The sequence below is a fragment of the Vigna unguiculata genome, chromosome 2 (genome assembly GCF_037176805.1).
Source record: "Vigna unguiculata cultivar grain cowpea cultivar isolate G323 ecotype 2 chromosome 2, ASM3717680v1, whole genome shotgun sequence".
NCBI classification, from domain to species: domain Eukaryota; kingdom Viridiplantae; phylum Streptophyta; class Magnoliopsida; order Fabales; family Fabaceae; genus Vigna; species Vigna unguiculata.
Window position 1 is genome coordinate 27,002,949 of NC_140793.1, and position 14,138 is coordinate 27,017,086.

The window sequence follows — 14,138 nt, forward strand, 5'->3', positions numbered from 1 at the left end:
GTCTATATCTCAGCGTGAGGGGAGTGTGTTAGAAATCTCACGTCGTTAGAAATAAGGCAATTTCATACTATATGATTAGAATGCAAACCTTATTTTACGAATCAATTTTGGGAAGGTTAAGTTAGACTTAAAACTCACTCATAAAATGAGTTAAGTGTTTAGCTTTTATTTTTTCCCATCCCATTTTTCACCTTTTCAACTTTTTCTTTTATTCCTTTTGATATACAATCATCACTATGACGCGGTGTGTGTCTTATTTTTCTTTCGCTTTGAACCTTCATCTGCGAGTGCTAAGAAAAAATGTTGAAACTCCATTTCTCTATTCTCTCTTCTTGTAGTGGGTCTTCCAACGGGTAATCAGTTTTCTGTCATTGATTGTTAACATTGGTTTTCACCTTCCGATTTTTAACATCCTAGATCACTGATTTCCTAAAACCCTATTTGTCTATATCAATAGATTCGTTCTCTTTGTGGATCTGGTCTCTGCTTTAGATTATTGCATTGCATCGTTTCCTAATGAAAAAACAAGATCCATAATTGAAGAATATTATTTGATTTTTATTTTATTGAATTTTTTTATTGTGAACAAATGTGTTCTTAGTTTTGCCTTTTAACTAAAATGTTTACGTTATTTTAGTAAATTCTGTTTTTCTTAATGTTAAATTCAGACCAAAATGTTAGAATATTTATCTTTTTTTATTTTTCATTGTCTCGGGAATTTATATGCATTAAAAAAGAAGAAGCATGAAATTAACATACGTTTGAAATCCTAAGGAAAAGCACGGTAAATAATGACTTCCATACAAGGGTTTGAAATCCATGAGAAACGAAGGTTTGAAATCTTTGGGAAGTAACCGGGGTTAAAAACCAGTGCGAGTTAACGATAGGTTGAAACTGTCGACAAGTTATGAGAGGTTACAAAAGTTGTAGGTATGTTAAAGGTAGAGATGTCAAATAAATCTGTATTTGTAGATATTTTTGAATTCGTCTCCTTTCGACGAAAAATTCTCACATTGACATATAGATATAAGTAAGGGTAATATTCGAAGTTTTCAACTGGAGATGAAGATAAGAATGGGGATATATATCATATCCCCGTCCAAATACCAGTCCAAGTTTAATCACTAAAATATCCATAATTTATTAGATAATCTAAAATATAATTATATATATATATATTATTACATTATATTATATTATATTATATTATATAATATTATAACATATAATCTAGAACTTTTATGCCAATGAATAGAGTTTATCACAAAAAAGAAAAAATCTAGAATTACAATTATGAAAACAGGGTTGGATTATTACTTGGAAGAAGATAATTTGCCAGTTACACAAGAATTTGATATCCTATCATGGTGGAGAACAAATAGGTTAAAGTTTCCAACCCTTCAAGCAATTGTAAGGGATGCTTTAGTTATTCCACTAACAGCTGTAGCTTCTGAGTATGCTTTTAGTATTAGTGGTCAGATATTAACTTCTCACCGTAGTTGACTTCATCATATTACTATAGAGGTTTTGATGTGTACAAAAAGTTGGATATGAAACTCAAACCATCTAGGTAAGTTACTCCAATCTATTAGTATTTCTTATTGGTATTTTTGTATGAATTCTCATTTAATATTCTATATTTGGTGTTTTGTAGTTGTTAAAAAATTAAAAGAAAAAAATGTTTTCATGAGTGAAAATGAATATGATGAAGAAGGTACATTATATTCTAGTAATTAAAATTTTCAATTTCAATTATTATATCATATCTAACTTTTCATTTTTTTATGTGTAGTTGGATCAAATGCAAATAAAGTCACTAATCGTTTGTAAAATTAATAAATATTTTGGTTATTATAAAATTTTAGTAATGTGTAATTTTTTAGTTTTTATATAATTGTTTGAATTTTCTCTAGTTGTTATTTGATACTTTAATTTGAGATTTATACTACTTTGATATTTTTCTTAATATTTAACATCATGAAAATAAAAAAGAGTATGTTATTTTAATATTTAATATTTTGATAGTATCATGATTTCTTTGGTGTGATTTCTAAAAATTTTTATAAACTTTATTTAATTGATATTTGGAACACTAAAAAAATGGGTATGGGTATAAGAATATATTTGTTACTCGGTGGAGATGTGAATAGGTCAAAAGTCACTACTAAAAATTCCAATATTACATGGGAATTTTCTTGCAAATTTGTTGAAAAAATTTGCAAGAAAAGACTTTTTTCTGCTATTTTTTCTAAGAATTTTGATTGACGGGTAATTCCTTCGTGGGTAATTATTTCCTACAAAATTATAAAATTCACAAGTATTTCCTACAAAATTTGTTGCGAAAAGTGTTTTATACAAAATATTTTGCAAAAATATTGGCAGCAATTTCTTGCAAATTTTTTTTCATAACAAAATTTATAAGTATTTCCTACCAAAAAAAATTTAAAATAAAATTGGCAGTAAATATGAATTTTTCTAGTAGTGAGTGTATACCCACTGGGTTTAGGATGAGGATGTGGATGATTTTTAGTATGGGGATGGGAATAAGATTATGATAATGGTCCTCGTCCCGTCCCGTTGTCATCCCTAGTTACAGGGGCAAGAAAGTTCAACATTTTCTAGGGTTGTTAAAAATATCGGTAATTCGTTAACGATATTGAATTTCTTTGGAAAAAGCCAAACCACGAATAATGTACTAAACAGTAGTTAAATCCCTGAAAACGATAAAAGAAACTCATACTAAAAGAATACCGACAGATTAACTACGAATTAGCGAGAAGAGAATTGCATAGTTACGGATTAGCGAGAACAAAATTGTGACACATTAGCTAGGGATTAACGAGAACCAAATTGCGACAAATTAGCTATGAATTAGCGAGAACAAAGTTGCGACAGATTAGCTACGGATTAGCTAGAAATTTCAAAAAAATTTCACTTCGATTAGAGAGGGAATAGAGAGGGATTAGCTGTGAATTAGCTACAGATTAGGTATGGATTATATCCCTCCCTAATTAGCTACCTGTATTTAGCTATAAAAAATTCCCGAGCAATTTGATAGATAATCTGTTGCAAAACGTTTTAGCTACAAATTGACTACGGATCAGCTACAAATGTTTTCGTAGCTAATATATAAAATTTTTGTAGTGTAAACTAATATTTCACTATCAATTGAGACAAAAAAAATTGCCTTCTTTTTTTCTTCCTCGAGAATGAAAGAGAACAGAGTAGAAATAAGAGCAAAAATAATAGACTTTTTTCTCTTCAAGAACAAAAGAAAACATGTGAGAATGAGATATGAGAACAATGGATAAAAAAACTCAAATCATAATAAAAAAATAAAATAAAAAAATATATTGATAAATCTTTTTATTTTTTATTTTTTATTTTTTATTATATTTAATTTTATATTTTATTATTTATTAACATTAATTATTATGTTTATAAAAGAAATAAAATATTTGATTTAATCATCATTAATTTGTAATATATTTTCTAATATCTATATATATAATATAAAAAAATCCAAAATACTAATAATATACCAAAAAAATTCAACATTTATGGGGTCATGGCCCGGTCTACACAAACCTCCACCAAAAAAAAAAAAAAAAAATATATATATATATATATATATATATATATATATATATATACTAATTTCAAATGAACTTTTTTCTTCTTTTAACTTTTCAAAACAATTCTAAGATCAATACTAAGTTTCTAAAATTTATAACCGGTTACCTTTTTTCATATTTTTAATATATTTTTCAGTTACAATAATAAAATAAAATTTAACAAAGTTATAACCTCATTTAAATAATAAGTGACGATTTTTTATAGGATGATATTTTCAAAATTGTTGCTTAAAGTGTTTGGAACAACCACAATTTCCAGTAGGCTTTAGATCATAATTATATATGGCTCTAATACCAATGGTATGATTTGCATATAAAATAGACAAGATAGTAGTGGTGAGTAGAAGAATGAGATGAAATCAAATCATATTCTCTACACCACTCAATCTATATAATTACATGTACTTGTTATCAAAATTCAGAAAACCTAAAAACTAACTATTAGTACACTTGTTAAATTCATGTGGATACGATAACCCCCATTCAGTTGTTCTACAACTGAATTGGTGCACTTGACAATAGGTCACACATCTCGATAACTCTTTTAAACTTGATTCTCTGTGATGTTGGGGCTTAAGCCGAAGGGACTAAAAAATTGTTACGGCTTTCGTGGCTCAAGCCCAATGGACAAAAAATTGTTGTGACTTTTGTGGCTCAAACCCAATATGTTAAAATTCGTTGTGGCTTATGCGACTGAGGGCCAATGGACTAAAATTCTCATCTAAAGTTTACCCCATCATAAGTGTTATTGTAGTTGTTCTACGTTGTCATTGTAGTTGTAGTTGTTACGCATATTACCAATAATGTAAATCAAGTTGATACTCAAAGTGATAATTCTTCAACTTCAACTTCTTCCTTTGTTTTAACTCTTCCTTAGTGCTAGTAATAACAAAAAAATTTCGTCTTCTACTTTTTCTTCTAAATGGATCTTGTATTTTGGAACTACTTCTCATTGTTTGAAAAGTTTATTTGATTCTTATGTTCTATTCATGGTTCACATGTTTTGTTGCCTAATTCAACAAAAGTCAAAGTATAAGGCATAGGCAGTATTCTGCTCAAGATGTATTCCTTCAATTGTACTTTATATTCCCACAATCTGTTTCAATCTCTTATCTTACTTTGATAGCTTTTTCATTAGGGAACCTAGCAATTTTATTTTGCAGGACCTCAAAACAAAGAGTATGATTGATATTACTAAGTCTTTATGCCGTCTTTTTGTTATTAATATAAATCACCTTCTAATTATACTAATTACTGTGATAGTATTTCTTATGAAACCTGACATTAAGGATTAAAACATATTCCTATTTCTACAAACTTCTTGCTAATAAAAAATCCTTTAAGCGTCATTGATTCTTCATATCATTTTAACATTTGTTATCTTTTTAAACAGAATAAAATAATCCAAATGATTTTAACATTTATCATTTTATCTTTTTCATGCTCATATTTGGAGTCCATTCAAATATCTCACATATGACAATTGTCGCTATTTTCTAACTTTAGTTGATATAAGAGTCATTTCATCTAGATTTATATGCTTAAAAACATATTTGAATGTCTAAAACTTGTTCCTCAATTTTTTTTTTCTTACGTAATATTTTGTAAGATACGTCTGTTTTCAAAATTGTACAAAAAACATTCAAGTAAACTTTGATTTCAAGAAAAAACAAATTCTTTTAAAATACGGTGATGTGATATTTTTAAAATTATTTACACAATTATAATCTTAGGTTCTAGAATAACCGAAGCCAACACACTCCCAATTTTTTTTACTTCATCTTCGTATGTTTCGGTCAAATTTCAAAATATAATATAAAAAATAATCGGTGTCGGTGTCAAAATCTCTCATTGCATTAATGTGTTTCTCATCTCATAGAAAATGATATTCAATTTGATCTTTTTATATGTACTGTCGTTTACGAAGTTAACTTAAAATTTGAAACACTAAAGTATGTGTTTCAATAACTTTTTTTGTAAAATTACTTCCATTTAAATACAATGTTATTTGATTTAATTAAAGGTAAATAAAATTAGGGGTAGGCATGACTTGAATTTTTTAATGATCCCATCCACGTCTATTTTAGATCCAAATAATTGGATTAGATTTTTGACCCAAATCCATTTTTTCAGCAAAACTAGTTTGGATTTTTTTTTTTAAATTCAGATCTAAATATTTGGATCAAGATTTAAATCTAGTCCAAATATTTGGATCAAATTCAAAATCCAGAATCCATTTTTTATAAAAGAAATTTAAATTAAATTTTCTGAAACTTGTCCTTAAGGCCAACTTGACTCAGCCTGTACGGGTCATCGAGCTCGCTCGGTCCATCAGGGTCTCAGGCCTGCTCAGTTCGTACAAGTCACCGAGCACGACCCGTATGAATTGTTGAGCCGGTCTGGCCCAGCCCATCCGGGTCTTTGAGCCTGCTTGTTCCGTTCGGGCAACGGGCCTGCCTGATACGTACAAGTCGTCTAGCACGGTCTGTTCGAGTCGTCGGGTCGACTCAATTTGTTTGGGTCGTCGGGCCGCCTCAACCTGTCTGGGTGATCGAGCCCATTTGGTTCATCAAGGTTGTCGGGCTTGCCTAGTTTGTCAGGCATGACCTGTCCGAGTCGTTGGACTGACCCATCCTAGCCCATTTGAGTCTTCGGGTCCGCCTAGCCCGTTCGCATCATCGTGCCCTCTTGGCCCATTCGGATCTTCGGGCGCACTTGGCCCATTCGGGTCATCGGGCCCGCTTGGCCTATTTGGGTCATCGGGCCCACCAAGCTCGTTCGGGTCATCGGGCCCACCTGATCCATTTAGGTCATGGGTTCACTCGACTTTTCGGGTCGTTGGGCCCAACCGACTCGTCCAGTTTGTTGGGCCTGTCTAGCCCGTTCATATCTTTAGGCCCGCCCTGCCCTTCAGGGACGTCAAGCCTGCCCGGTCCCTCAAGGTCGTCGGGCCTGCCCGGTCCGTACAGGTCATCGAGCAAAACTCATTTGAGTCTGAATTTAGCCTAGTACATCTCAACCTTTAACCTAATCCAACTAAAAGTTTAAATTAAAAATTTTGATCAATTTTTTGGATTATCCATATTTGAAAATCTTGATTTATTGAATGGATATTCAATCCATAAAATATATAAAAGGTTTATTAGATTGAAATCCAAATCCATTAAAATGGATTTTAAATGGATTGAATTTTTTGTAAAATGGATTTTAAATGGAATGGATCGAAACAAAAGTGGATTGGATCAAGAAAATTAGATTTTTCGCCTGGCCCTAAATAAAATAAGGTTTAATTATGCCTTTGGTCCCCATTTTGGAGTCAAAATCTCAAAATGGTACCCAAATTTTTAAAAGTCTCAAAATGGTTCCCTTTTTTGTTAAAACATCTCAAGTTTGCCCTTTCTGTTAAGTCAAGATTGACGCCGTTAGAGGGAGTGCCACGTGTCAGTTCCTCGATTTTTTGAATTTTTTTTATTTTATTTTATTTTATTTTTTTAAATCAAAAAAATTGCCACGTGTCAAACTGTCGTCGTGCCACGCGGCAGTGACAGAGTGACGTGGCAATGACAGTGACACGTGGCAGTATTATGCCAGGGTGTCATTTCCTTAGTCTCAATTTGGTCTCTTTATTTTAATTTGTCTCAATTTAGTCTCAATTTTTGTAAAAATTAACAATTTTGTCCCTCTCCAAATTGAAATCAAATTTAATTTTATATAAATGTTATACAAATATTTTTATTAAATTTGATATTTTTATTCAAATTGATATTTTTATTATATATTTTTAACATAGCTAAATTTATTTAAAATTATGTTTCACATTCAACTTTACTATTGTTTTCAAATTTTAAATTTATGTGTTTTATTATTACATGAACTAGTTAATTTATGAATTTTTTTCTATTAACAACTTTTAAACCATTTTAAATAAAGTTCAATGTAAAATATTAATTAAATGAACTTAATTTGGTTAAAAATATTTACTTGAAATATCTATTTTGATGGAAATATTTGTGTACATTTATATAGAAATTAAATTTGATTTCAATTTGGAGAGGGACAAAATTGCTAATGTTTACACAAATTGTAACTAAATTGAGACAAATTAAAATAAAGGGACCAAATTGAGACTAAGGAAATGACACCTGACATAATACTGACATGTGTCATTGTCATGTCACTCTGTCACTTCCACGTGGCACGATGACAGCTTGACATGTGACAATTTTTTTGATTTTTTTAAAAAAATTCAAAAAAAATAAAAAATAAAAAAAATTCGAAAAAATAATAATAAAATAATTCAAAAAATCAAGGAACTGAAACGTGACACTCCCTCTAACGGTGTTAACTTTGACTTAACAAAAAGGACAAACGTGAGACGTTTTAAGAAAAAAGAGGACCATTTTGAAACTTTTAAAAATTTGGGTACCATTTTGAAATTTTGACTCCAAAATGGGAAGCAAAGAAATAATTAAACCATAAAATAACTAATTCGTATGCAATTGTGTTTGCCGTAAAACTAATCCAAATCCAGAATTATGAAGATTGTTGAACTTTTATGACCTCTAGGCTTACATATTATGTGTTTCTGATTATGAGTTTGCTATTTTATGCAATATTGACAAAGACAGGAACCCTTAACTCCTCTGAATCTGCAACCAGTTGTTTGAAATGGTAATAAATTTGAGCAACTTTGTTCTGGAATTCAATACTAGATATCGTAACACGCTTGCTTTCCTTGTTTCCCAATCAAAATAAAAATCACACGGACATCCATATAACCCTTATTCATTGTGATAATTAATGACCAAGTTCCAGCTAGCTAATTCATTTTCCAGTAAATTCCAACCTCTACTTCAATTTTTTTGTATAGTGGTCCTAAACCCTACTTATTTAATTATACCATTTTAATCAAGCCAAAACACTACACCAATGTGACTCAATTAACATAGTGGCCACAACCCTTCACCCAAATAAGATTTTGTCTTCATTATGGTTGAAGAGTGATAAATGCTAATTACTAATACATTTCAGTATCAAATTAAGTACTCATTTACATTAAAAATATATCTTCTTCCCATATTTAGATATATAATATAATAGTTTTTTGATTAAATATATTTTTAATTTTTCAAACTATTATAAAAACTGTTTCACTCTTAAATTAAATAATAAATTATTTCAATCTTCTATTTTATGAAAATCATGTAAAATATTCTTAACAAGAAACTGTGTATGAAAATTATATTATAATTGTTTTGTTTGAGAGAATAATTTACAAAACTTTCGTAAAGTGCATGTTAAATACTTTATAACATAGTTTAAGAATAAAACACTTTTTTATAATGTGTAGAAGATGAAAAATATATTTGACCCATAATTTTACTAGGAGTGTTTAAATGGAGTCCCAATCTTTTTACATTTTGTAGGAAAAAGAAAAAGAAACAACAAATAAAAAGACAAAAAATAAAAAAGAAACAAAACAAAATAGCAATGTGCATAAGTCATTCCTTGACCATATAGTCAAGCGACAGACTAAAACTTGAGCAAAACTATGGGTCGCATATTCACTTAAACACAAAATATAAAATTTCTAAATAGTATTATATATCACTGTAGATGATTTAGGCGATTCCCTAATAATTACACCTTATTAGACACCTTGATAAAAGATTGTAAACGAACATAGTTTACATATTATAGAAACTGATAAGTAATTCTCATCAAATACAATAATTTTACACTTATTTTTGGATTATGAAGTAAAGAATTATTTCCACCAAAATGTCATCATCAAAGGGTGAAGTCAGAGACCCATCAACTATAATAAATTAATGTCATCTTTATTCCCCTTTTATCAAAGTTTCTGAGACAACTTGGCCCATACGTCTATGGTAGCATTGAACGAAGGTAGTAGAATATTAAATTCCCTGTGATTCCTAACCGGAAACTTACACAATATTGTAGCAACAGGAACTTCATTCTTCTGGTATTCATTTTGTTTTTAGTGCTAGTACCAAAGTAGTATATGTCCATGTGTATAAGCTTTCTACACAATCTACACGGTGTTTTGTCGTGTAACCAAAAATCCTCACCCTGGCTTCGATTGCTTTTTCGATGAATGAGAAGCTTCAGTGCTACACTTTTTCCCAGAGGAACCGATTCTACTACGGCTTTTCTCTCCCTTTAAGTCACAACCCAACAACCGCTAAGAAGAAAAAGGACAACACAAGCAGGCATTATTGAAACCAGACCACTATGTTCTCCAAATAAAAGGAAGAATATACAGCAGATCTATACAAAGCAGAAAAAAGGTACTAAGCAATCAGACAAAGTTTTCTAGTTTCAAGGTCAACGCATAAGTTATGATTATGTAGCAAACAAACACACTTGACAAGCTGTAAAGAAAAAATTGTATTATGGAGTACATGTGGGATCTAAGGCTATTAACATGGGACTACTACAATTTGCAGATGACACCCTTTTTATGTGTGAAGCAAAGATTCAAAATGCTTGGGTCATAAAATCTATATTGAGAAGTTTTGAATTGGCCTCAGGACTTAGAGTTAATTTCTTCAAAACTAAAATTGGAGGAGTGGGCTTGGAGGTAACATTACTTAAACAATTCTCCAATATTTTAAATTGTAAACATATGAAAATCCCATTCATGTATCTTGGAATGCCAATTGGTGGAAACCCAAGGAGGAGTCAATTCTGGCAACCAGTGATAAATAAAGTTAGAGATAGGCTTTCTAGTTGGAAAGGAAAACTAATCTCCGTAGCTGGACGGGTGTGCCTCATAAAATCGGTAATTTCTGCTCTCCCGTTATACTATATGTCTTTCTTTAAAATGCCGAAGAGTGTTGAAAAGGAACTCATCAAAATACAAAGAAATTTTCTCTGGGGTTGGGGATCTGAAGTTAAGAAAATAGCATGGGTAAGTTGGGAAAATATTTGTAAGCCAAAGGAGATGGGGGGTTTAGGTATTAGAGATATTGGGAACTTTAACACAGCGCTCCTAGCCAAATGGAAGTGGAGATTGGGAGTGGAAGATCATGGAGTATGGAAACAGATCTTGGATTCAAAGTATGGTTCATGGAGGGTACTCAATGAAGCTAATACCTCTAGGGCAGCTTCAAAGTGGTGGAAAGACATCCACAAAGTGTGTGGAAATACTGAGAGTGGGCGTTGGTTTGACAACTGCATAGAGTGGGTGATTGGTGAAGGAAAAAAGGTCAAACTTTGGGAAGATAAATGGATAGGGGAAGAATCACTTTGTCATAAGTTCCCTAGACTGTACTCTATATCAGAATGTAAAGGAAAATCACTACAAGAGGTAGGACATTGGGAAGAGAACGAATGGATTTGGGATCTAACTTGGAGGAGACAGAGACTATTATGGGAGACAGTGTTGGAGGAACAATTCCTTCAAATACTCATCAACCGAAGCCCTACTAAAGGGAATCCAGATATGTGGAAATGGAAGGAAGAAGGGGAAGGTATATACACAGTTAGGTCTGCTTATAATAGACTGCAAGGAACCCGTGATGGGGGAGAGAATAGAGTGTTTGAAATTTTGTGGAAAATGAGAGTTCCGCCGAAGGTACAAGTACTTGGTTGGAGACTGTTTTTGGACAAGCTTCCAACAAAGACTAAATTATTAGCGAGGGGGACTTACTTACAACATAGTCTTTGTGAGTTTTGTTTAGAATGTGAAGAGACTATAGAGCACCTATTTATCTCATGTAAAGAATCCCAAAAAGTGTGGAATATGTGTTATAAGTGGCTAGGCTTAAGCACTGTATCTCATATTATGGTAAGGAACAACTTTCAACATTTCAACATTGTTAACCTTAATAGGCAGCAAAATCTTGTTTGGAAAGGAATGTGGTTAGCAATCATAGGAGAAATCTGGAAACAAAGGAATGGGGTTATTTTCAAGCAATATAAAGTAGACCCTATTGAGATATTTGGTCTTGCACAGGTAAATGCATGGGTATGGATGAAACACAAATTTTCATCTGTAAAATTCTCATATAGTGATTGGTGTCTATCCCCTTATACTTGCTTAAAATCTCTTTGATATGATAATTGTTGTGTTTAAGTGCTTCAGGTAAACAGATGAAGGTTATGTGTTTAAGAGAGCCAAGATTCTTAAGTGAAGGATAGAAGGAAGACTACATAAACTAAAGTAAAAAGGCAAATAAGTAAACAAGATGGAGGAAGCCATAGAACAACTTGAAGGAAAGCCGGTGGATGCTGTGTGAGAGGATGAAAACAGGCAGACTAGGACACTAGCAAGACTTCCATCAAGGCTAAACTTCCGCATATATTTTTTGGCCAGGGAATCCAAAGCTCATGCTTTCAGCGTTATATACAATCTGCAATATTATTCTGCATCAAAAAGAAGATTTGGTTTTTGTTAGCGTTTGGTATATATTATGTTAGGTGATCTGATATAGATGCTCGCTTATGGTCCTTTTGGTTGTGGATCATAATGCTTATATAGACTGTAACCAAGTGTTTTGATTGGGTTGTGGCTGGTGATGTTATGATGCTAAGTTAATGCATCAAATCATACAGGTTTTTTGTATAAGGGTTAGAGCACTCCTCAAGTGTTCTGCTAATTTAATTTTATTCTTTGCTGATAAAAAAAAAAAAAACAAACACAGTTAACTTTACTCTTGAGTGCATCGTTCTCATTACAATCCTCACAATGTAAAAACAAAATGAAAACTTAGAGTAGTGAAGAAGGTATACACGTGCTTAACCAAAAATAAAATATATAGCTTATCAATTATCCATACATAATAGAAGCCAGCCAGAGGCATACTACAAGCAAACTAATTAACCTGGTAGAACCTAGGAACAACAAAAACCCTAAAGATTAATTAGTTTCAAATTGAAAGAACAAACCAAAGTTGTGAAGAGGCAGATTCAACAACCTGATCACGTATACGACTCATATCAGTAACACACACTAAGCATTTTGCATCCTGATTGCAAAAGAATTAAGAAGCTCTTGGTACTGAAAAACATCTTCAACGATGCAATTCTCTGCATGATTGGTCATGGTTTGTTCATTCCCCAGAGCCATACCCTGCACGTTAAACCCATTAAAGTTGTCAAATTTCTGCATGGGAAGACCCTGATGATCGAAAGAAACACCGAAACTCTCATTCTTCTGAAACCCCTTCTTCGTGTCATCATAGCATTGCGCGGTGGAAACAAGTGTTGATTCAGAAATAAGTGAAGGAAGAACGGACTCCTGAGGGTTTCGGAAACTCTCTATTTTTGGCAAAGTCTCGCATTTATTAGGCTTCGCTTTGGGCAAGAACTTGTTAACTATCTCTTCCAACAATCCCGAATCCGAAGATTCTCGAGAGAAAAATCCAGACCCACTGTCATCATCACCTTTTTCGGTGAAATTAGTTCCACATAGGGTGTTCACGTTAACAGACGCAGTGCCTTCCAAAGGGTAATTCACCGAATAACTAGGAATAAGAGGTGAAGAAGAAGAAGAAGAAGAAACAGTTGGTAACGATGAAAAAGTAGAAGAACCCTTGTTGTAGAACTGGTCGTGGAAGTTGTGGGTGGAAGAAGAAAGCAAGGAGGGGTTATTTGAAGAAGAGTTAATGAGGTCGCGAAGGAGAAGCATGTTGAGTGAGGAAGAAGGGTTTCGCGGGTTGGAAAAGGAAAAGTCAACGGGGCTAGGGTGGTCAAAGCAGCTGGCGGAACCAGTTGAGTGGCGGCTACGGTGGCTGGTGAAGGGTAGTGACGGAGAGTGTTTGGTGAAGTTGTTATTACTAAAAGAATGAAAGAAGTGCTCGGCGGTGGCGGAAGAAGCTTGCGGAGAAGTGGGGTACACGAAGTTGGTGCGAGCCTTGAGACCGCGCATGGCTCTGGCGGCGCAGTCGTAGGCGCAGGCGGCTTCCTCCGCGGTGTCGAAGGTTCCCAGCCACCGTCGCTCCTTGGACTGAGGGTCCCTAATCTCGGCGGCGTAACGTCCCCACGGCCTGCGCCTCACGCCACGGTACCTCATGGCTCCGCCGCCGCCGTCTTCCCTTAAAGCGCGCTTGTTGACGGCGGTGGAGCGTTTAGGGTTTTCACCGACTGATGACTCTTTTGGGTCGGGTCCGAGAATCGGAGTCACACCGTTGAGACGCCTCATTGCTTCTTCCATCGGAAAATGTTAAAAATAGTAACTTATTTTGTGAAGGTAGAAAGAGGGGTTTTGGTTTGATGCTTGCCTTGAATTCGGTGCGTTTTGGTCTTATTTATAGAGGTGGTGCGTGAAGAAGAGTTATTGCACACGGCAACATGGTGAAGTAGATGAAGTTTTCTTTCATTATTTTGTTTTTTTCTTGTTGAGATTTTGGGAAAGTGATTGATTTAATCATGCATGTCTAACACAAGAATCGATAAATCACAGAAGAAAGACAAAAACATGAGACAAATCTAGAAATACCTGACTTTTCATTCTTTTTTTTTTCTTTTCCAGGATTT

The 14,138-nt window shown here is 33.1% G+C and overlaps 1 protein-coding gene across 1 annotated transcript; it reads right to left on the bottom strand.

Moving 5' to 3' along the window:
- Positions 1-9,460: 9,460 nt before the first annotated feature.
- LOC114174330 (ethylene-responsive transcription factor ESR2-like) lies at positions 9,461-13,870 on the bottom strand. Its single transcript, XM_028059166.2, has 2 exons — positions 12,578-13,870; positions 9,461-9,840 (listed from the first exon to the last, which is right to left on the bottom strand). The coding sequence occupies exon 1, from the start codon at positions 13,813-13,815 to the stop codon at positions 12,613-12,615; it is 1,203 nt and encodes a 400-aa protein (XP_027914967.1). The 5' UTR covers positions 13,816-13,870; the 3' UTR covers positions 9,461-9,840; positions 12,578-12,612.
- Positions 13,871-14,138: the final 268 nt, after the last annotated feature.

Coding starts and splice junctions, on each gene's coding strand:
- LOC114174330 (XM_028059166.2), bottom strand. CDS start 13,815: ATGGAAGAAGCAATGAGGCGTCTCAACGGTGTGACTCCGATTCTCGGA.